General features: G+C 39.3%; 1 protein-coding gene across 3 annotated transcripts; it reads left to right on the top strand.

Moving 5' to 3' along the window:
* The first annotated feature begins 358 nt into the window (after positions 1–358).
* Positions 359–25,196, top strand: grhl1 (grainyhead-like transcription factor 1). Of its 3 annotated transcripts, none has more exons than XM_061696164.1 (16): positions 359–522; positions 5,345–5,534; positions 7,133–7,206; positions 8,533–8,666; positions 8,745–8,977; positions 9,828–9,910; positions 11,519–11,672; positions 11,799–11,910; positions 12,025–12,119; positions 14,437–14,647; positions 14,780–14,907; positions 16,619–16,647; positions 16,879–16,964; positions 21,308–21,393; positions 21,590–21,654; positions 24,112–25,196. In XM_061696164.1, exons 1-16 carry the CDS (start codon positions 503–505, stop codon positions 24,224–24,226), a joined length of 1,815 nt encoding a protein of 604 aa, XP_061552148.1. In that variant the 5' UTR covers positions 359–502; the 3' UTR covers positions 24,227–25,196. The 3 variants fall into 3 exon arrangements, with proteins under 3 accessions (XP_061552148.1, XP_061552147.1, XP_061552149.1); XM_061696163.1 differs by having other exon boundaries at positions 14,437–14,680; XM_061696165.1 differs by lacking the exon at positions 359–522 and adding an exon at positions 567–823 and having other exon boundaries at positions 14,437–14,680.

Here is a 25,196-nt window from a genome sequence, read left to right as displayed (position 1 = left end):
GATAACTATTTAAAAGACTATAGACCTTAAAGAACGTTTTTTTTTTTTTTTAAGCATTTTGCCCCTATAATGATATTCAGTAACACATAATAGTGACTTTGAATACAATTGTAAGATTTCAAAACAGCAATGTCAAATCTCAGTTGATATTATTTTTACTGCATGCATGTTCCACTGTTATGACTCAGGTAGGGAGGCGCCTCAGCCAATCAGGGACGGGGACAGGGTAATTGACAGCGCAGCCCCGCCCCCCGGTCATCTGTAATCCAATCCGTGGCGCCTTCACAGGTAAAACCGGCCTCGACTTCTCAGTCATACCCCCCCCCCCCCCCCCCCCCAAAAAAAGCGAGTCGAGCCGACAAAACCCGTTCTGCTCCGTCGGGGACACGTTGTTTGTTGCCGCTGCCCTCATCCAAACGTTCGCGGCGCCGTTTTTCTACGCTTAAAAGAAGACGGATCGGATTTTCAGTACCAACTAGAAAGTCCAGTTCGACCGAACGAGATGTCACAGGAGCATGACAAGTAAGTTGTCCTGGCCTCGCCACTCTCTCGCCCTCACAACAAACCTCCTTGCACTTTATAGCCACTCTTAATTACGACTTTTGTGAACTTTTTACTTTTTTTTCCTGTTTTAATTTTTATTTTTTTACCACCAAGTTTTCCTTCGTCCCGCGTTGGAGTTTAAACGTCCATTTTGGTCCCCCTCTGATCAGCTGCTTCTTATTTGACGCAAACACACACTTATTTTTATAAATCGCCTATGAACGCACAACGGCTTTAAAAATGTCACTTTAGGATTATTGCTCTTCTCTTATTGTTAATGGTAAGTTTTCTGATACCTGCTTGGCATCTCCTGTCATGTGTTATAACTGTCATGTTGGAGCCTGTACAGGTGGATCAGCACCTGTCGTGAGAGCACAGGCGCCTGTTAGAATAATCAGAATAAAGAAAAAAGAAGACTGTCCCGTCAGGGTGATGACTGTTTTTTTTTTTTTTTTCATTTTGGGTTGTTTGACTTTGCCCAGAGCGCTAAACAGTTGGGCCCTATTATGTGTTTAGTTCTAATGATGTTTGTTCAAGAATAAGCTGCAGCTAAGCGGGGTGATGTCACACCAAGAATCCTCATATCGCATGTGTAAAAAATCATCAGCTTCACACTGCTCAATGCAAATAAATAGCAGTGTTTTTTTTCCTCAATGCCAAAAAGATGATAACTTCCTCATTTTAATCTTTTTATTTTTTTTGGGAGGGCAATGACGATGAGACTTTTTCTGAATGAAATTATACACCTGCTTTAGGCGTTGGCTCCACCACAACAATTCAAGCAAGCATGTGGGGGGAATTGAGGTTTTAGTTGGGTTTTTTTGTCAACTTTCTTTTTTTTTTTTTTTTTTTTTACTTTTTAGTCTTCTAATGATTTAATCAATCATAAATGTTATTTGTTTTCCTTATGAATGACATTTTCCCAAGTGTTTTATTGCCCTTAATTAATGCTTCTTATCAGGTTGCGGTTCAATAAACCACAATTAGCTCTAGGATTACTAACGATCACTTTGCATGAACAATTGAGACGGAAAAGGGTGCATTTGTTGTAGATACTCAGCATAGAAACTGAGCCACATGAGCGTTAGATGGCTCACACCGGGGGGGGCTTTATCCTGTCAGGGGCCACTTCTGTTTTTAAAAAACGATCAAACACATTATTTATTATTAGCTATTATGAGTATTTTGGGGGTTCTAAATGTTTTTGGACTGGACAGTATGGTGGTCTAGTGGTTATTATGCCTGCCTCACGGTGGAGAAGGCTTGGGTTTGAATCAGCTGCATGTTTTCGCCGGCTTCGATCCCGCACTCCAATAAAATGCTTGTTAGGTCTCTTGAAAACTCATTGTTGTCACATGCCACATCTTAGATACAGTTTCCCTTAGAGGACTGTTATTACGGAAACCTTAAAGATTTCTAATAGAATCTTCATATTACTACATTTACACAACAAATTGATGGACAGATAGTTTCTAAGTCACAAGTTAATAGAAAATAGTTTGTTCAACTATTGTTCAATTTATTTTAAGAAGTGGTTTGGTAACAAAAGTGCTGGCTGTATCGCAATGTTATTAAAAGTGAAGAGAATTGCAATTTTAGTCCGTTTTAGGTGTGAATGTGCGTGCTAATGGTTGTTTGTCTATATGTGCCCTGCGATTGACTCACAACCAATCCATGGTGTCGCTCAAATTCAGCTGGGATTGGCTTCAGCTCACCCACAACTCCAGTGAGGACAAGTGCATTAGAAAATGGATGGATGAATGACTTGGTCCCTTCATTCTGTGTCAGTGGAATTTTCCAGAATAGCAACATGGATAAAGGTGGAAAAATGTCAACTTTTTTAAGTTAGTGTGAAAGGGCCTGCTGTTCTGGTGCATGACAAGATGATGTTTGATGGGGTTGAAGTCAGGGTTTTCAAATACTTTCACACCAAATTCATTAGTCAGCTCGGATAGGCTTCACCTCACCTGTGCCCTAATGAGGACAATTGCTATAGAACACGGAGACTGATAGATGTTTTTGGAGTTTTTAAAACTCTTCCACAAATGTGTTTTTAAAATTGGATGGTAGGCCAGATCAAAAGGTCTTGCGGTAGGTAGTTTCCCCACCACTGCTGCAAATGTTAAATGTAACGAGAACTCTGTTAATAACAATACCGGGGCCTCATCATTAAAGTTAACATAAGCAAATATATGCTGCGCAAACAGGGCTGAGCCAATAGTGAAAAGTCCAATATTTTCCTACATGTTGATGGGTGTTTTTTTTCTTCATCTCGATTCGGAGAACGTGACGTTCAGAGCTTAGAGGCTCACAGTGATGACACAACAAGCCAAAGGGGGTTCAAACTCGCACGCTATCCAAATATTCAGCAGTTGTGTTTACAAAGCAGCAGAAAGGCAGAGCAGGACAAAGAGGCAGTGGCACATTGAAACGTAGTTGTCACTTTTGAGAACAACATCATCTTCTAAAAACAAAAGTTGTTCGAACGCAAAAATGCGGCCGGATCGGATGCGTCACCTGCGGTTGCTGTTTGGGCCAATGAGGCATCGGCGCCCAAGTTGTCACACCGGACAAGCCTGTAGAGCATCTTTTCTCAAGGCGCATCGGCCGTTCCACGACTGAGATTTGTTGCACAATCACAGAAGAGCCTGAACAACTGGTCCTGCAGATAGAGAACTCTTTTTCTTCGTAGTATGACTTTTTTTGAGACAAGGACATGATTGAAAAGACGTTTTATTTACATGCTTAATCCTCAAGAAGATGGAGGAGAAGGATGGGTTAAATAATGTGTTAATTATTCAGTTTCAACTAGTTTGGTGTCTAAAGAAGGTCATGATGTCATCCGGGACAAGTTGAGCCATATTGACACTATGGCACAGCATTATTCTGCTCTATACAACACTCCCATCCCATCGATCTATTTTCTATAGCGCTTGTCATCATTGGGGTCGCATGTAACTGGAGCCTGTCCCAGCTGACTTTGGGCCAGAGGTGGGGTACACCCTGGACTGGTCGCCAGCCAATCGTGGGACATATTGAAACAAACAACCATTCACCCTCGCATTCACAGCTCTGGACAATTTAGAGTCTACTCCTCAGTGAATCTAACATGGATGCAAAAAGAAGAATCGACTAACTGAACATTAAATTGCCATCCATAATTTGCAATCCCAACATGGGCATCCCAATACCATTTAAAAAAGTAACAATCACTTCATTGATTGTTGATTTCAGGAAATGTACGTACAATTTGGTCTATTGAGTGCACCTACAGTGGATATCAAAAGTCTACACACAATGTTGAACTTTTTTGCCATAATTCCAAAATGTATGTTCGGCGCAAACACTAATGCTGCTCATCACCAAACGAACACCGTACATACCAGCATTATGCGTCGGGGTTGTTTTCCTTTGGCTGGAATTTGGGCCTTAGTCAAGGAGGTACGAATTATGAATAGCTCCAAATAACAGTTGGTGGTAGCAAAAAATTTATTTGCGGCACAGGCACTTTAAATTGTGGTAGGTATGTGCTTAGTCCCTTAAAATGAGTTTGAATGTGATTGTTTAATTCTGAACGCAGCCACATCCCCAGTCATAAGAGGATATGCATACTTGTGCAACCACAGTATCTCAGTTGTGTATTTTTACTTCTATTGGCAAATATTTCCTTTTTTTCCCACTTGAGTTACACAAGTTATTGGTCACATAATGGTGGATTTTTTGTTGTTGAAATTATTCATCTTGGTCCAATTATTATTTTTTATATCACATGCGCATGGCATTTGAATAAGGGTGTGTAGAGTTTTTATATCTGCTGTATAGACTAATTAAACTGCTGTATATACTAATTAAACTAATTAGAATATACACAAAACTAATTAAAATATACACATATTACACATAGAAATGTGAGAGAAAACAAAAACTGCCAACCTTACTGTCAAAAATAAACAAGTGGAAACAGCACAAAGCTACACATGAAAAAAACAACAACAAAAATGAGGTCATCATCAGCTTTGTCGCAGGAAATTCTTAGGATACATTTATCACATTTACATGGCACATTTATTTATGACATTTCAATGGCTGTGTCAAGTGCCTTGAACTTGAAGTTTGCATCGTAGGCATTACGTGGTGTGAATACCGATCCGAATGCTTCAATGAGTGCGGATTTTGGTTTCAAAACGTGAACAGTTAACACTTCAAAACGGAGATGGAAAAATCCTTGGACGGTAAATACGATTTTAGTGAGTTAAAGAGAAGCTAAGATCTCTCCTGCAATTGTGGAAATCTGCATCTTTGTTTAAGTCAAAGGGGTTAAAGGTGGGGAAAAAGTTGCGCCTTATAGTAATTTCCAACCACTGTGACGTCAGCGATCGTCAGCTGTGCTGTGGGAAATTATCCGATTCACTTGATTTATATGAAATGTTTTTATTTTCTACAAATAATGTGTCTTTGTTCATTTATAGCGACAGGCAGAATGCTCTTCCACTAGCTGGCAGAAGATGCAGTTACTCTGCGTGTCCACCTGTGGCTATTCATGAATAATAGTTTTGTGTTCAATGAAACAGGTCCAGATTTCACACTGAGTAAATGAGAGACAAGATAACCATTATTTCAGTATATATACTTTTTATGACTTTTGTTTGGTGGTGAGCCATGAGATGATGATTCTAATGTAAAATATGTGCCTTATTGCGTTGGTTCAATAAATGTTGGAAAACACTGCTCTCATTGTTGCTAACCGATGTCGGGTGCGATCCCTCCGTTCTCACGAAGCGATGTCCTCTTTGCTTTGCAGCAAGTGTGCCGTCCTGGTCCTGCAGAACGACCCCAACTATGGCGGCCAGCGTCGTTCCTTCACCACAGAGGACGAAGCCTGGAAGTCGTTCCTGGAGAACCCCCTGACGGCGGCCACCAAGGCCATGATGAGCATCAATGGAGACGAGGACAGCGCCGCCGCTCTGGGCCTTCTCTACGACTACTATAAGGTATCCTTGGTGGGCCAATTGCAAAACTTTCCCGCATTTGTGCATCAGCTCAGCCACTGGAAAATAAACATACAGTGCATCAGGATAGTACAGTGTTCCCTTGCTATATAGTGGATTCAGTGGATTGCAGATTTCTTTTTTTACATATTCATATTGCACATAATTCGCCATGTCATGGGAATTTTAGTGTATGCTGTAATTTTTTTTGTGGTAAAATAAATGCTTCCTAAACTAAAACATTACAACCGTAAAAAAAAAAATAAAAAAAAAATCATTAAAACACATATAACATGAAATAAAATGTACATAGTGTACAGTACTACTGCAAATTACTGTATGTTTAAGAGCTTATAAGGTATTTAAGTCTTTATAACAGTATGGTAGAGGTTGATAGGAGTGTGAGGAAGATTAACAAGAGTCCGGGGAGGTTCATACAGCTTTAAAATATGCATAAATTAAAAAAAAATCTGGTCGCTACTTTGCGGTTTTCACCTACTGCGAGGGTGAGCTGGAACCTAACCCTCGATAACTTTTGCCATGACACAGCCTTATTCCAAAATAAATTGAATTCATTTTTCCCCCCTCATAATTCTACACACAAGACCACATAATGACGAGTTAAACTTTTTCCCTGTGACTTTTGCAAACGTATTAAATATAATATTAAATATAAAAAAATAAAAATAATGTATAAGCTAAATTTGAAAGGAAAACAATTAATGTATTAAATTTGGGATTCAGGCTGTAACATAACACATTGCGGAAAAAGTAAAGCGCTGTGCATAATAGGACAAATGCACCTGACAAACTAAAAAAAGATGTTTTTGGTGAGAAATGGTAATATATTTGACCATTTGAGTCAGACTTCAGAATCACCAGTGCACCATCCATTATCCTTCATGTACCAGGAGGTAGTCCGGTAACTAACAAAAAGATGGACAAACAAACATTTATATGTTATATATATATCCCTAACTGAGTAGTGTTTATGGTCAATATAGCAAAGCAGCAATTCAAAATGTAGTAGTGGTCTAAGGCTTTTGCGCAGTCTAATAAATGATGGGCATTCGTTGTAAGAACAATGTCACATTTTGCATTCATAACAGCACATCTGATCACAACACAAACCCAAAAATTGCCCTTCTTGAATTTTGACAAATGCATGTTTTTTATCTGTCACAAAGTGTTAAACACAGAAACACTTGAAGTTCCATCCACTTGCATTGGGATGCATGTAAAAAAATCTCCAGTCATGCATTTCTAGTTGTTTACTAAAAACAAACCAGCAGGAATGTCGTACATGATTGCTTCTAACGGAGTACGACGTACAGTAAGTAACGGTTCTGGCCGGCAACTTCTTTGGCTTGTGCTGCAGCTCGGGTGACGCAATCAAAGTGATCTTGTGCTCAGTCATATGTGCAGAGACGGTGGAGGGGGATTAGATCGTCAAACTTTCGCAGGTTTATCATAAGCGGCATGTGTGGTGCAACATATGCGAGGTAGAGGGCGTATACTACGTCGCTTGTAACTGAAGACGTGAGCCCGTTGGGATGTGATGTGGTCAGATGCTCAGCGGCTGTGTTTACCCTCCCAAACAGGTGCCCCGAGAAAAAAGAACAATAACCCAGGGCAAGCCAGATGCTTTGGTCTCTGATGTGGATCACAACAAAAGGTAAGGCCTGACATATAACGGCAGTGGGCCACCGCGGGGGGACTGTTACATTCTCTCAGTGTCGTGTGCAGGATCTTCAGTTTTTCTACAGTGCCCTATATTTAAAGCAGTCATTCAAAAAACGTAAAAGATTCTGAATTCTTGAATTATTGGACGAATGCTTTAAAAACTAATCGTGCAGGGTAAAAAGGGTTTGATGTATACAGTATGCAGTGTAATACACACAGCACAATCATATGAGATCCAATACACGAGTTATAATAATGCTCGGTTCAGGTTGAATTTCTTATAATTTGTTAATGTTTATTGTTGTGGTTGTAGTTTGTAGTGAAGAATTAAGCAACAGCATACTGAAAGGTGTTTCTAATATTCTGGTGGAAACAACATATTTTTTGTTATGATCCATCAATCGACTATACTGCTTATCTTCATTAGAGTAGCGGGTGTGCTGGACCCCATACGATACCACAGGGCACATATAGACAAACAACCATTCATACTCATACTCACACCTTTGAACAATTTTACTCTTTAGTGAACCAAACAAGCATGCAAAAATAATACTTGACTCACTGAACGTTAGATTTCCATCCCTGTTTTGCATGGGCAGAGACAGGGCGAAGATACAGGAGTGCAGAACATTGAGCTTGGATGCAGTACATTCAAATTCTCCCACCGCCAAAACATTTGAAAAAGTAGCATTATAAATTCCTGTTCAAATACCATTAAACAATAATAATAATAAAATTCACATTTAGGAATTTTGAGTCTTCATTTAATCTGACATGCATGTTTTTGGAATGTGGGAGGAAGCCAGAGTACCCGTCGAAAACCCACACGAGCACGGGGAGGACATGCAAACTCCAGACAGGATAGTAGTGCTAGTACTAGTATTTATATTTAGTGTTAGCAATGAACACATTTTACAAATTCAGTTTCATTTGATGATATTTACAGCTATCACAACTACATTTGCGGACAACTGCTTAGGGGGGGGGAAGTAACAAAAAAAAAAGTAATATTTCAAAACAGGATTATGGTTTCAAGTGGTTTCTAGCCTGTGGTCGGGTTTGCAGTTCGGGTTTTAAATCACGGTTTCAAGCCACTGTTAGAGTTTGAAGTCCGGGTGTGGTTTGTGTGTATGTGTTGACCTGGTGGACAACCTAAAAGTGGTGGAGAGCCCCTTACTTCCTAATCCTCCATCCCTTTCTTCCCTACGTCCTTCTTTCTTTCCTTGCTTCCTCTCTTCGACAACTAAGGTATTTATTTAAAAAGAGTATACCCACTTTTGGCTCACCCTGTATATAATGTATTTTCTTTCTGCAGGCACCAGCTTCAGACAGCACATGGCATCCCTCCTCTTCCAGAGACCAGCATGGACAACAGGATCCAAGTCCTCAAGGGGCCCTTCAACATTCTCCAGCTGGCCCAGGACAAGAGGAACCAGTTCCCATCACCAGGTAGACGTTCAAATGCCTTAAAAACGTTCTCTTCTTCCGCTATCGTCGTTTCGCTGACGCGTGGCGTCTTTCGTCCAGACACGACGGTCACCGTGTCCATCGCCGCCCTGCAGAACTACCCGCACGTCAAGACCGAGGGTCCCATCCACAGTTTGACCGTGCCCAACAGCTGCGCCGAAACCGACGGCCACGTGGGCGTCTTCGACCGCCCGCAGCTGGCCCACAACTCGGTCCAGTTCAGCCCCAGCACGCAGTCCCGTACGCCCCCGGACTCCACCTTCTCGGAGAGTTTCAAGGACGGTTCCCAGGAGGTGAGTGGCATCCCGTTATTGCGTTCTTTGAAAATCCTTTCCTCCTCTTCTTCTCCACTCTCAGGTCTGGCTCATCAAACAAAAGCACATTCACCCGATCCCATGGAGCCCGCGCTGGGCTGGCCTCCTTCGGTTTTATTTGAACACGCCAAAATAGCGGCCAGTGTGTTATTATCCCATTGTCTCAGCAACACAAAGTGCTGTGCTGTTCCGCCAACAATAGCCAAGGGTTCTTACTCTGTCCTCTTTATAAGCTGGAGGGGGTTTACCGCAGAAAAGAAAAGAGTAACCCAACAAAACCCTGTAGAAGGAGGTTAGCCTCGGAGAAAAAATTAAAAGCTCCAAAGGACAAGGTTGAAAAATGATTGATTGTGAAAACAATTTGTGAAAGGTGTGACAAAAGAAGAACACATCCCAGAGGAGCACAACAATGCAACTTAGATTCTTCAAGAAAAAAATAAGGGAAAAGTGTTTTTCATTTTCATCACAATAAATTCATATATCTTGCAAAACTTTTTCAGTAGTTCAATCACAAAGGGAAACTGATATTTAAACACAGAGTGAAGTATTTTATGATTTTGTTTTGCTTTTAATATAATTTTGATTAATTTTGAAACCCCAAATTCAACTTGTAGAGAAAATGAAAAAATCAAGTTGATAGGAAGTGGTGGTATATCCATACTATTAAAATAATGGACAGTCAACATCTGGGTTGATGGGCAGGGTTTATTTTCTCATTTGGAGTTTTTCTGATGCCTCTGTGATTTTCTAGATCATTGACCAATTCAACCCGGAAGTCTACCAGTAGCAAGCGGATTTGCAAAGATTTTTTTTTGGGGTCTATTTGCAGGTGTTTTCTTTCCCGGGTGAACTCCAGTTGCGTATGGGCTCCATGACGTCTGAGGACTACGCTCAGTTTGACACTGTGCCGGGGTAAGTCGTGCCGCTGCGCAACCTGCCGCCCGCCACCTTTCAACTTCGACACCACCCTGCAAAATGGCCTCTTTCTTTGGCGCTCTCAAGGGAGACACCAGACTCCCCCGTTGTGGGAACACGACACAACTGTTATCCGCGCACACACACACACAGATTTTTTTAGGCCATGACTTGTGTGTATGCACTTTTTCATCTTAATCCAGATGCGTATGGAATACCTTCTCTAAAACTGACAAATCCTAATTTGGACCAGCACCAAATTATCTACCTTGTTAGATATCCAGCACAGCGTACTGTATTTCTAAATTTTGTTATTAAAAGTTGTTGGGAAAATTAAAAAAAATAAAATACACACCCACACTTAAAATATTTTCTGCCCTAACCGAAATGAACAATTGCAATTACTGATATGAGGAAATTTCCTTGTTGGCAATAATAAAACCAGTACGGCCTACAGCCGCTTGAGGTCCTATTTGCATTGTATATGGGGATTGCTATGATATGCCATGATGTATTGACCAGCATAATAGTCCACCATTTCTTTCTCTTTTGTCGTCTTTCATATCTTTGATAATTTGACTACATTTTTCAGGTAATGTTGTAAATTTAAATGTTGTGGCAGACCTCCTTGCTGATAATTGCGTGTTACTGTGAATCCCCACGCATTCACAAATTCACCTTTTCATGTTATTTTCTGTAGAACCTATCCTCAGATTTTCACTGAAAAGCTCACATATTTGCGTTTTTTTGTGCAATTTATTTCATACCTTAAGATGCCACAAGATGGCGCCAAAGCCCTGGCTAATAGTTAAGTAGTAATTGGTGTCAAGGAAGTATTGTTGAAGTGATACATCTTGACTGAGAGACTAATAACTTTCTATATCAGGCAGGAGCCAAGTTTAGCCAGGGTTGTCAGTGGAAGTTATGGAGCGTCTTCTCCCTGTGTGCGTGTAGAGGCACACTTATTGTGCCTTTTTTCAAAATCAAATCATTTGGAAGCCATTTATATTTAAAGGTTATGTTGTTAGAGGAAATTGAAATGACACAAAACCGTTTTGGGATCATAGTTTGTGTTAGATTTGCGGTTTGAACTATTAATATAGGACATTGGTTTTCCAACTTTAGTAACACCTAAAAAAACAACTTTGCTCTCCAAGCACCAGTATTATAACAAAACAAAAAAATAGAATATAATGTATAATAAAAATACACAAGTGTAGTAGGACTAAGTGTTCATCAAAACAAGACAGAGGTTTTATCCCTGAAAAGTATATTCAATATGTCTGTAAGCCACAGTAACATTATGCACAGTTTGAACAATAACAAAAATATATATAGGGCAATACAAATGTTGTACTGGAAAATAGATTCAATTCAAATTTATTGCAAATAACAGTAAAAATAAATACAAAATGTACTGAAATGTTTAAAAACAAATACTGTAGTTCTTAAAGATTAAATGCAAATGGCTTGAAGTTTCAATATAACTGAATTGTACACGGGCAGTGATTCTTTCACATACCACTAAAGGGAGCCCACGTACCCCTCACTGCTATAGAAAATGGGTTGCGGGATCATATATCTCCTTTGATGTCTCTATCATAGGAATAATTTCGAGTACACCCTTGAAGCCTCCAAGTCTCTGCGTCAGAAGACAGGCGACGGGACCATGACGTATCTGAACAAGGGTCAGTTTTACCCAATCACCCTACATGAGATTGACAACAAAGGCCTGGAGCAACCCATCACCAAAGTCAGGGTGAGAACTGACGAGCTCCAGCCCGATTAGTACTTCTTTCATCATCTCACAAAGACACACAAGCCGGATGGATATAGGCTGTAGTCGAGGATATACTCTACTTGAAAACTGCTTATGCTGTCACAGAGCGTGGTGATGGTCGTGTTCGGAGAGGAGAAGTGCAGAGACGACCAGCTGAAACACTGGAAGTACTGGCACTCGAGACAACACACTGCCAAGCAGAGGTGTCTCGACATCGGTACATTTCCTTTTCAATCACGCTCTCAATTGATAATAACTTCAGATCTACTCATCTCATGAGATCCCATGCAAGAGCTGTCTCAAACATTCAAAAATGTTCCTGCTGTCACAGCCGACTACAAGGAGAGCTTCAACACAATTGGCAACATCGAGGAGATTTCCTACAACGCCATTTCCTTCACCTGGGACACAAACGAAGAGGCCAAAGTAAGATGACAAAATATACATACATATGCATGCACTGTAACTTCTGCTGTAGTCCTGTTCCATGGATGGATGGATGGATGGATGGATAGATAGATAGATAGATAGATAGATAGATAGATAGATAGATAGATAGATAGATAGATAGATAGATAGATAGATAGATAGATAGATAGATAGATAGATAGATAGATAGATAGATAGACACCAAAATAGGAGCAACCCAAAAAAAGAAATAAAAACAAACATATCATACTAACAATCCTATATAATGACTCTGATGAATTATACGACACCCAATTTGTATTGTGCATGAAAAAAAAATACCTGTTAATATGCATTGCATGTATTCATGATTTTTAAATGATTTAAAATGAAAACGAAAAGGCAGAAAATATGGAAAAGGAAAAAAAGGAAAAGGAAAATAAGGAAAAAGAAAAAAACAATGTCATAGATGCATGCATGGTTGATCGGGAACTAATACAAGTAAAAGGTATTCGAAGAATTGAATGAGTATGAACAAAAATGCAAAAAAATATATAGTTCTAAAATATGTAATGCTGCATGCATGAATGAAAGGGGGGAAATTAGAACAATGACAAAAATTGTTCAAACTATGAAATAAGGAACAGAAGGACAATCATTTTTAAAACAAAAATATGATGTTGAAAAAAACACGTCCTTTGTCAAAAGGAACAGAAAAAAAAGAAAACAAAGAAAATGAAAAACAGACAAAAGAAAAAAAGGACAACCAAAAATAAAAAACTAAGTCAAATGGAAATGATGTCACAGATGCGTTGGTGAAAAAATATGAAGAAAAAAATATATGATGAAAAGATTTAAGGAAAAGGCACAACACTAAATAGCTAAGACAAAATGGGGTGTGGGGGTGATACAAGTGTAGATAAGGGGGAAAAAACAGAGAAATGTGACTCACATATGAATTTAATTCAAATTTAAAATTCAAATTATGATACGAGTGCTGCACTACACCAAAAAGTGTGTCTCTGCCTGTCCCACTTTAGCAAAATATAACATCATTAATAAAACATATCAGCAGCAAAAACATATCAGGCAAAGAACGAGGAAACTCGGCGGGTGGGCTAAAGTGGAGGATCCATTTTCAATGGAGAGGATGAAAGTGAAGACTCTTTTTACTCGTTTGCTCACCCTCGCGTTGTTTTGCTGATGAACGATATAATTGGGCGTCTGAAGAGCCTGGCGGCCCACCCGTCACTGCGCAATCACTCACACACCCACACACACTCAGACCAGGATGTGACTCCAACCGTCTTATGACTGCAGACCTGTGCCCATAGGATGTTCATCCTTGTGTGTGCATTTGTGGTTTTTGTCAGCAGATTGTTTGAGGAAGATGATGCTCGCATGTAATGGTTTGCCCTGCAGTATAATTGCATGAGCCCCCCCCCCCTTTATTGGTAAAATTTTAGCTTGCCAAATGTTTACCCGGCACTTAGCTATGTCCCAAAAAGTATTTAAAAAAAAAATAAAATGAAGTACACTAACTTTAAATATACGTGTTTTTAATTTCACAACTAGTCAACAATTTTCAACAATTGGTCTCCAAATGACCTCTTATGATACTCACCTTGATTACCTGTTAAAAGTGGTAGTAGTGCTAAATAGACCTCCTTTGAGGTTGAATAATCCTAATTTGGATTAGATTGTACATGAAAAATTGACAAAATGAAATAAGGGAAAAAGACAACACAAAATACAAAATAAAGAAAGACAACATGGAAAGAGGTGAAAAGGGGCGAAAATGTAAAGAGAAAAAAATTATAGAATTAAAGAATGAAAATGGACAACAACAAAAGGCAAAGCAAAAAGAAAATGTTGTACATGTAATAATGATAGGGAGATATAAAAGGCAAATAATGTCAACAATTAAATGAGGATCTGTTAACTTGATTTGACCACTAGAGGGAGGCACAGATCACTGAACATTTGATCAGGACCTCGCTGCCTTCATTTAGTCGTGATCCTGCTGCTGTCATGAGCATGTCTATAAATAAGAGGAATTTATATAATCTTAATATGTAATTATTTTATTTATTTGGATTGTTGGTATTTTCTGTACTTTTTATTTGCTTTATCCATAAGTCCATTTTCTCTTCAATTTATCCTCATTTGAATCAGGGCGACATTGGGCGAGAGAAGGGTACACCCTGGATTGGTCATCAGTCAATTTTAGGGCACATATAGACATGGGTGTCTCCATATGGATATTACGGATTGTCTGTGAATGCAGCATTTTCTCTTTGATCCGCTCATGATCCGATCAATCTCACTTCCTCAGATCTTCATCTCGGTCAACTGCCTGAGCACGGACTTCTCCTCTCAGAAGGGCGTCAAGGGCCTCCCTCTTAACCTGCAGATCGACACGTACAGCTACAACAACCGCAGCAACAAGCCCATCCACCGGGCCTACTGCCAGATCAAGGTGTTTTGCGACAAGGGGGCCGAGAGGAAGATCCGAGACGAGGAGAGGAAGCAGTCCCGCAGGAAAGGCAAGGTGGCCGACCACAACCCGGGCCTGTCCTGTGAGTGGCAACGCCTGGGAACTTTACGAGACAATCGTGCGGCATGTTGCCGCCGCAAACAACATTAACCCGCTCCCAATTTTATGGCCGTGTTTACAGTCGCGGACGTCAAAGTGCCAATCCTGCAGAAACGTAACGACGTGACCATCTTCAAGATGATGAACGATCTTGAGACCCAGCCCGTGCTTTTCATACCTGACATTCACTTCTCCACCTTCCAGCGTCATGTGAGTTGGCACACACGCGCACACACACAAACACACACACGCACGAACACACACACTTTTATGCCCCATGGAGAGTCACACATCCACCCACTCATGGGTCATGGCGACCTGCTCATTTGTTGGCAGGAACACAGAGTTCTTCTATCTTGTTACCGATGGCCAGTGGTGGGAAGTAGTGAAGTACAACTACAACCCCAATTCCAATGAAGTTGGGACGTTGTGTTAAACATAAATAAAAACAGATTACTATGATCATGAAATCATGTTCGACCTATATTTAATTGAATATACTACAAAGACAAGATATTTAATGTTCAAACTGATAAACCTTATTGTTTTGTTTTATTGTTTTGTACATAAAAATATATGAACATTACCGCAAGCTCTTCTTAAAGAATGGATAGCTCAAAACAACCTCTTTGGATCCCCCAGTGATGATACCACACATGGTTTTTCCTCTTTTTGTTCTCTTTATTCAACACAATACATTGCTGCAATCATTGTTGTTTTTGTCACCATGGTAACGGTTGTATCCAGTAGCGGTTACATATTCTCCGCTCCCGCTTCCCCCAACAGTGTTTGATTTGACAAGATGTAGCAAAATGATCATAAAAGAATGGATACAGTGTTATCGTAATATATGTCGTATAGTGTTGCCAGTGTCTGACCAAGACAAAGCAATATTTTATTTGTCTTTAATTTGTCTTGTAGTCGTCTGATCCAGGCATAAGTGGGGAAACATGGCCGCCGTGCAACTTAAATGCATAACAGGGCAGTTAAGTTCAGATTTTTATCAGTGTTGGCATGCAGCAGCCACCGGCTTCTGGGATGAAACGTGTTCAGTGTGGACTCTGACCAGGTTGACCACGTCATGTCGCATGCAAGTGTGTATATGTGCACATCAATATTTGATACAGAAGATAGTAAGCAAACCCTTGTATGTAAAAAAAAATATAAGACTGTGAATAATCATTTTAAAGATTCTCGAATGCGTATAATTCGATTAAAAAGAGACAAACTATAGTGTGTGCATTTTAAATATTTATACAAAATACCCAAATATACGAACAAATATATGCGGTATCAAACAAAAAAAGTTAAATGTTTTTTTTTTTTTTTTTAAAAAGGGAAAATGCCTCCCAATCCCCTGTAGTGGTAAATGTGTGCATAAACTTTGAGTGTCTCCTACTGGTTAAACAATCTGCATGTTTGTGCCATAAACCCCCCCCCCCCCACTGCGAACCCACGGCGAACGTTTAGTTTGGTTATTTTTGGGTGCTGCTGCTGACTTTGAACCTGACTATCACTTTCTGATAAACTCGTGAGCTTTCTGCGTTTCTCGTGCCCAGAATCGCATTGTAATAACAGAAACACCTGCAATCAATACAGTATAGGGAAAGAAATCCTTTACGTGAATACTGTATTTGTTATATGAAACATTTGTTCGCCCTGCTGCCCCCCACGTTCCCGGTCGTGGCTTCCCTCTGACGTTTGGACCCGTATAAACTCTCTAACTGGGTCAACACTCTGAACTTGACGGCTGTCTCTGAACCGACCGGCCCTGGCACGTTGCGCTTTCCCAGCATTCACCGGTCACTCTGAAACCTCAATGTCAGCATTGGGCCGATATTATAAATGCAGAACACATAGACGCATATTCCCCCTGTTCTGTCTTTTGGTGTTAATGTCCGTCTGTCTGTGTGTCTTGCAGGCTTTCGCGGCAGAAGATGGAGAAGACAGGTGAGCCCCAATTTCACACTCGCTCTGTTCACATTTGGTTTTACTATTGCAACCGTGGCGACCTTTTGGCACCTTCCCAGTAAAAAGGCACTGAGGGAAATATGTTATTTCTAGGAAAGGCTTGAAAGCATTGCATGCCCACATGTTTGTTCTCCAGTGTCCTTTACTGCCTGTTAACTGGCTGTTAAGGCCTCGTAAGTGCTGATTTATGTGCCCGTGTGTCTCACGCAGCTCCGGCATGAAGAGGTTGCCCTTCAACGATGACGAGTTCGGGTCGCCACCCAATAAGATGGCCAGGGGAGAGGAACCCAAGAAAGGTATGTATGCATGCAGGCATGTGTATTTATACTCTATATGTTTGTGTCTGTACGGTGTAGTGCTAGTTAGAGGGACAAGGGAGGGGTCTTGCCGTTGGAAAAACGTGTGAATGCTGGTACACGTGCATGTCAGCTTGCTCTGGTAGCCTCCTCTCAATTTCAACCATACACACACACACACATGCACACACACACACACACACACACACGCAGACACACACACACACACACACACAGACACACACACACACACACACGCAGACACACTTACACACACACTGAGACCTTCACTCATTGCCTTCTAACAAAATACCAATGCACACAGACACACACAAACAAACCTGTGCCCTTTACCCTAGATCAGTGCTAGGCAAAGTATGGCCCGCTGGCTACATGCGGCCCTCTCCATTCTTTAATCTGGCCCACCGATCATTTACATTGTCAAGAGTCCTGTAATATTTGTTGCATTAACTTAGCTGTTTTTCTGTGGGTTTGTTAAGATGTATTTGAAGGGTTCAAAAGCAAAAACATACTCCATTTATTGTGAATTCAGTAAAATCAGTTGGTCTAAATACTGGTTTAAAGGTTAAAGCTAATAATTAGGGCTGCAACTCATGATTATTTTAATAATCGATTAATCTGTCGATTATTTTTTTGATTAATCGATGAATCAGATAAAATATTTTTTTATGTCCATAATATATTCAAAAGCAGGACATTATTTCAAATTGACAGTGCAGAAAATGCAAAAACATTAATTGATTATGATTCAGTTACAGGAAAGTTAGGAAATAAGAAAAAATGTTGATCATTATTTTCCAAACTAAAAGAAGATGTTTGCAAATGTCTTATTTTGATTCAACAAAAGGATAATCAGTCAGTTTTCATGGAGGACTACAGAAGTCTGAGAATATTTACTGTTGAGAGGCTGAAAATTGGAGGATTTGGACAATCTAAGTTAAGCAAGGACGCCAAATGATTATCAAAATAGTTGTTAATGAATTTGATAATCGATTAGTTGTCATTGAATCAATTAGAAAATGTTGCACCTATCCTATTAATTGTTATTTGGTGTATTCTAAGTTAGTATAAGCAATTAAGAGGCTAATTTGGAAAAATCCAACTTTTATTGAAAACGTTTTTCAAAGAGACCATTGTCATTTCTCTGAAAAACCAGACAACCAAGAAAATAATTTAATGAAACAAGTCAAAATTGTTAACATTACTATAAAATTACTCTGAAATGGTAAGTATTATGCTTTGTGAATAAAAATTAAGAACTGATCAGTGTACTACAGTCTCTTGAACTCTTAACCTTAATTTAAATTAACCCTTAATCCCAAACCTTCAAAGGGAGAGACAAAGTCACATTGATGTTATGTGAATGGTGATGACGCTACCTACTGTTTTTTTTTGTATAAGTGGTGTACAATACATTTAATTGAATCATTTTTAAAGTTTTTTTATTTTTATTTTCTTATATTCAAAGGGAGCGTCAGCCTCACAGTTCTGAGGACCGGGGTTCCATCCCCGGCCCCGACTGTGTGGAGTTTGCATGTTCTCCCCGTGCCTGCGTGGGTTTTCTCCGGGCACTCCGGTTTCCTCCCACATCCCAAAAATATGCATTAATTGGAGACTCTAAATTGCCCGTAGGTGTGACTGTGAGTGCGAATGGTTGTTTGTCTCTATGTGCCCTGCGATTGGCTGGCAACCAGTTCAGGGTGTATCCCGCCTCCTGCCCGATGACAGCTGGGATAGGCTCCAGCACGCCCGCGACCCGAGTGAGGAGAAGCGGCTCAGAAAATGGATGGATATATTCAAAGGCAGTGTTAGTGTCATAGTGTCCTTGGGTTTTTATGCACACATATACCTACTACACTACTGTATTTAACGTTACCCAGGTATTTTTTGCGGTTGTACTTGGTTTGTGAGAACCACTTGCCTTGGAGGTGCGAGAACATATAAAATTTTTCTGGGAGTGAATCATGTCATAATAATTACAATGGAAATGCTTCAGTACAAACAAAAGTGTTTACGTCATTGATCCCCATCACGAGTCTCCAAGAAAAAAAGGGTGAAAGGGTCACAAGATACTTTGTTTACCCTACATAATTTATTTTTAACTTTTTCCTTATCTTATCAGGCCATTATACAACATTTCCACACAAAATCCCATAGATGGAACTAAAGACTATTTTATTTACAATGAAGCTCCTTTAGTAGTAATATGGCCTCAAATCTCTTTTAATTATGAATGACTTAAAAGCAATTGAGGATTATTTAAAAAAAAAAAAAAAAAAAAAAAAACTTCCACCTGAACTGTTTTGTGTTTGACAGCTTGCAGCGGTTCGACCGGTCCGCCCGCTACAGGCAATGATGTTGTTGTCTAACAGAGTTGTCAATCATTTGCAGCGCTGCCTCTTAAAATGACGCCAAACACATTTTTACGTAGCGACTCAAGATTAGTCATGAGTGAAACCAAAGAAATGCTCATTACCCTACCTCCCCACACCACCACCAGGAATGACTCATACAAGTGCAGCCTCATTGTGTCTTTAAATAGAACCTGCTGACGGAAAAGGTGCTGTGTTTACATGCCCCCCAAAAAGTTTCTAATCACACAAATGTAAGAAATTGGATTTAGAGAAGACGGCGACTCTGCTCTTATGTGTCTTTGTGTGTTTGCAGTCATGCATAATGATTACGGTGTGTGTGCAGGTGCCCTGTCTGGGCCCTGAGCCACTTCTTATTTATTTTTTTATTTTTTTACTTTGGAATAATGCCCCTGCAGTCTGGAGTCAGTTAAAAAAAAGTGAAGGTATTTTGCAGCACCATGTCACTTTGAGATGTCTGTGTCAGATATATGTTTTTTTTTTTTTGTGTGTCATTATGTTCCCATAAGTGACATGTTGACATGTTATTACAGATCTGGAAAGTCCTCAAGGGTTTTAATATGAGGTATGAGTACAAGTGGTGTAACAATTTATACTGTACGATGGAGAATTCTGACATCCATCCATTTTCTATACCACTTTGCCTTGCTCAAAAAACTAAAACAAAACAAACAAACAAACAAACGTTTTTGGTTTATTACATCATCATATAGGTCGGAACGTTCTCATCAAAGGCTTTCATATGAACCCATGTGGTTAGAAATGTTTTTTGTCAACCTTACCAGTTACCAGTCTGTATACTAGTTGAAAGAAGTTATTTTTGCCTAATTGTCTTGTCATATATAGCAAATTGACATAAATAATTACACCTGCTTAAGTGCTTTAATATGAGGTAGTGCGAATTTAAGATATGAAGTTGTTTTTGCCTAATTGTCCTGTCATATACAACATTGAGATGAATAATGGCAGATTTGGAAACCTATGGTCAGGTTGGTGCTCAAATATGAGGTACAAGCCAATTTGTTTTTTCACAATTTATGGAATTGAGAATTTTGACATTTTTGGTCCATTATGGCATCACATAAATGTGTATTGACAGAATAAAGACAGATCTTGAAAGCACTCATTGAGTGTTTCAATATGAGGTATGAGTTGATGTGGTTTGATAGAAACGTATTTTTGACCTTGTTATTAGTCTGGGTACTTTTTTAAAATCTGAAGTTGTTTTTGCTTAATTGTCATATTGATACAAATAATTACATATCTGGAAAGCACTAGCTTTTATCTAAATGTATGACTCAATCATGAATAAAAGTGTTTTTTTTTTTTTGGTCTGATTTACTGTAGATTTGGCTTTTCTGGGCACTTTTTCCCTAAAGTCTGTTGCATCATCATATAATGACATTGATAGACTATTTACAGACCTTGAAAGCCCTCATTCGGGGCTTTCATGGTACGTATGAGTCAATGTGGGTTTTTTCCCCTAATAGATTCTTGACCTTGTTACTAGTGCTGTTTTTTTTTTTAATATTTTTTTTGCCTTTACTCTTGATTGTACTTTCTTTAAAACATTTTTTTGCAAAAAATAAATAAATAAATAATGTTTTTGGCCTTACATATAATCGCAGGATTTCAGATTGACGATATCGTTACAGCTCTAGAAAGCTCTGGATATCATGTGTTTTTGTGTTGATTTGTGAGTTTAGTGTTTTTCTCAGACACAAAACAGGTTTTGCGTGTATTATGTCATCCTCCAAGTGTATATTGTCATAATAATCATGCATCTGGAAAGCCCTCATAAAGCGCTTTAATAAGAGGTATTAATCTGTTTTTTTAAATTTTTGTTTAGATTTTTTGCAATTAGATAGTTTACTGTGTTACTATTGACCTGTCAGTATTAATCAACACCCATAACTAATGGACCTCTCTGTGTGTGTGTGCCCACCACAGTCCTGCTGTACGTACGCAAGGAGACAGAGGAGGTGTTCGACGCTGTCATGTTGAAGAATCCCACACTAAAAGGCCTAGTGCATGCTGTAAGTATTTCAATTTAAGAAAAAAACTTGCACCGATGAACTCGGGGACCTTTCTGTTTAGTCAGTGGTCGACTGAGACGTCTCTGTCTGCACCTCTGGGACTACGTAGCAGCTTAATGAGCTGTGACGGAACGCCCACCTGGTCCACTCGGGTGGGCAGCATTTAAGGAAATATGACACGGTTTTGTGTTTTCAGATTTCAGAGAAATACGACTTGCCGTTGGACAAGGTTGGAAAAGTCTATAAGAAGTGCAAGAAAGGGTACGTATGAGTCACTCTCAGCAAACCTGACTTACAGGTACTTTTTGTTTGTCATCTCTCTCAACATCAACATCAAAAGGTCATGTCTCTCACGTCACAAATCGGACATGGCCTCCTCAAGTTGGAGGTTTCACTTTCCGACTGCAACTGAAGCACAGAGCTTGTTCAGCTGTCATACAATAAATGTCTGATCTGGGCCCATTGTGTATCAAAACCTTTACAAAGGTAAAAGGCTTAGTTTTGATTGACACTGTCAGAGAGGTTTTCATTTAAATATTTGTAATGCACAGAACACAAATCACAATTTTATTCGGATCCCATTTTGTGTGTTTGTAACAACATAAACTGTAAAAGTTGATCGAACCATGGGCCATTTGCTTCGATTTCGATGTCCTTTCTCCTCATAGAGTCAAGGCTAGTCAAAGATTTGTTGAATTTCATTTGCGTTGAACTTGTTATTGGAATGTTTTGATGGTGTACAGTGGAACCGCAGTACACGAATGACCGTGTTCACAAACAAATCTGTTTATAAAAAGATTTTCAAACAACTCTTGCTTTGGTTTGCGAACATTCACAGCATCTGATCGGTGTGTAACGTAGTTCACGTATTTCTGCTCGAAATTAGCTCTCAGTATGGCTCCCAAAAAGTGGAAAGTACAAGTGAAAGTGCAATTAGGAAGACTTTCTTTTGTTTTTGTCCTCTTCGGCTGTTAGGTCAGGCATATTTATCCCTTTTATGCTGGAACAGTTTTACTGTACCACAGTGGAGTTTTTAAGCTGCCACTGTGGTTCTTTGTTATCTGACGGATTTGTATTGACAATTTCAGTCGGAAAGAACAAAGTTTTTGTGTTTATGTTTCTGATCTTGCTGCACAATTTGGTTTAGCAAAATCTACGTTCTGTACTATTCTTAGGAACAAAGAGGCGATAAAAGCAGCTGATGTGGCTAAAGTGACAGTCTTAACAGATCAGAGGCCTCGAATTATAGAAGAGGTAGGAAATGTATTGTTAGTGTAGTTTAAGGTAAAAGAGCTTGCTGGTGATAGTGTTAATAAATATGTAAAAAGTCTCATTATCATGTGTTTATTGTAATACTTATACAGTACAGCAAGACCTCAATTTATGTCAGTACCAACGTATGAGGTTTTAAGGTTACGGATGGTGCACATTGAGTTAGCTTGCGCAGAGGCTTAAGAATATGTCATCATGAGCCCCAGGAAGGCACGCTCATTTACCACCGTATTACGTTTTTCATTTGATCGTTTTATATTTATGGTCCGGTATTGCTGGAATTGCAACCTATATTACATACAAATACAGGCTGTCCCAAAAGTCACTATATACTGCTCCAACGCGTAGTACAATTTGAAAAGATTGTTGCACATCATAATCTTCCGCTTGAAGCCTTTGACCACCCTAAAGTCAGTACGGGTAAAGCTTTATCACTCACTGATGCATCCGCTAAATCGAGCTTTTGTTGATGCCGAGTTCTAGTGAAGCACTTCAGATAGACTTTCCCTGGCTTTGTGTGAATGCCTGCTCCAGAAGTTCTGTGCTTTCATCTGTGGTGGTAGTGGCAGGCCTTCTGATGCGTGGTTTGTCAAGAACAGATCCCATTTCAAGAAACTTGCCATGGACAAAGTGTGTCGTGACTTTTGGGACACCCTGAATTCACTGTAATTTTGACTTTACCACTGCATTAGTGTAAGTTAGTGATAGACTATGGCGCATTCAGAATTGTGTACAAATTGGAGTTATGTCACAGAATAGAATGCTACCTGCACACAATATAAACAATTGGAGAATGTCTGTTGGCTTACATACGTTGTGGTCTTCCACGATCATGCATTTGTAGTTTGCGATGGTGTGCAACGGCACTGCAGAGCTGTTTCTAATATTTGGATTCACTTGTATCATAGCACTTCATAGCGGTCAAGGATACCATGGAAATACACCACCACCCTTGAGGAAACTTTACACCTGAATATTGTTAAAATATTCACTTGATCCCACAATGATGTAATGAAGAAAAATACTCAGTTTATGCAATCGATGTAGCTAACTTCCTATAGCTGAATGTTCTGAACTCCTGTTTCAATTCCAGTGTTGTATTGAGCATAATAATGTTGCACCATAACATGGATGTAGCTCATCTTCCCATAGCTGAAGTCAGGTTGTACTTCTTTAGACAGCAATCTAGTTCAATCTAGAGTGAATTTACAGCGCCTCGCAGCCAAGTAGCGCACACCATTTTTCAACAACCCATTGCACACTGAATTCCATACATTTACAGTATCATAAACAATTGGAGGATGGGATCCATTGTGGTCATTTTATTTGAAAAACAATGCAACAATATCAACCCTTTGTGCATCTATTTGGCTACATGTCATGTTTGGTCTATAATGAGTTGTAATGATGTGACAAGTAACAACAATCCTGGTCCTGTTTTTTCAGGATTCTAGTGCACATGGATGACAACATCATCAAGCACTACTCCAATGAAGACACCTTCCAGATCTCCATGGAGGAGATGGGCGGCATGTACACGCTCACGCTCAGTGAAATCTGATTGGACGCAGCAGGAGGAGGTGGAGGAGGAACGGTTTACACTATGCAGTGATGATGGACTTGTATCATATTACAAGGCAAAACGAATCGAAGAAGTGGTATTTAAAAAGCCATATAGCTCTTAATGTGCCACATTGTTGATTGATGTCAAGGAATGTCAGGAGCGTTCTTCCTTGTCTCCTGTTTGTGTTTTGTACAAAGCTTCTGTGGTGCTGCTATACCTCATTCTCCTATTGTAAAAAGCAGCAGTGTTCCTCATTATCCTGGCATATTGTGAGGAGAAACAGCTCATCTTAATCAAGCCATAGCACTGATGATTACAACCGGTTCTGATGAATAGTTACTGTATAGCTCGCAAAATGAGCACAAGTTTCGAGCATGAATGTTCAGCGTATTAATGAAATAAAATAAAAACAGTATTTAGCATGTAACAATCACCATTGTAAAATTAGGGTCGACATCGTTACGTTTTTTTTTAAGAGTAAGACACTCGTTGTTTGAGAGTGAAATGGCTTAAATGTTTGACCAATTGAAATAATAGCCTCTTAGTATTATTAAATAGAAGGCTAAAATGCATCTTCCCTTTAAAATGATAAAAAGCAACAAAAATTAATTAATTGGTCCTAATGCTGTTGTGGAAGTGCAATATGACATTTGGTTTCAGAAAAAAAAAAAAAAAATTGTACATATCCTTTCAAAAACATCCTTATATCTTATAATCCTCTTAATATTGCAGTACTTACTTGTGTATATATTTATTAAGAGAATGGTTGTGGGTTTTTGCTTTATATATATTCAGATGTCCATTACGCCTAATAATATAATGTTTTTATATGGATTTATTATAACATAAAGCGTCAAGGGACAAGAAGTTTTTCATTTTTGGAGGCTCGGCTTGTTTTTTTGTTTTTGTTTTGTTTTTGTAAAGATTTGATTGCACAAAGTGCTCAATAAAAACTTGCTTGCGCTGC

Source organism: Phycodurus eques, chromosome 14 (genome assembly GCF_024500275.1).
Source record: "Phycodurus eques isolate BA_2022a chromosome 14, UOR_Pequ_1.1, whole genome shotgun sequence".
Classification (NCBI taxonomy): domain Eukaryota; kingdom Metazoa; phylum Chordata; class Actinopteri; order Syngnathiformes; family Syngnathidae; genus Phycodurus; species Phycodurus eques.
This window is presented reverse-complemented; position numbering and strand designations above follow the sequence as displayed.

Coding starts and splice junctions, on each gene's coding strand:
- grhl1 (XM_061696163.1), top strand. CDS start 503: ATGTCACAGGAGCATGACAA. Junction 9,911..11,518: donor CAGTTTGACACTGTGCCGGG/GTAAGTCGTGCC, acceptor TCTCTATCATAG/GAATAATTTCGAGTACACCC. Junction 11,673..11,798: donor AACCCATCACCAAAGTCAGG/GTGAGAACTGAC, acceptor ATGCTGTCACAG/AGCGTGGTGATGGTCGTGTT.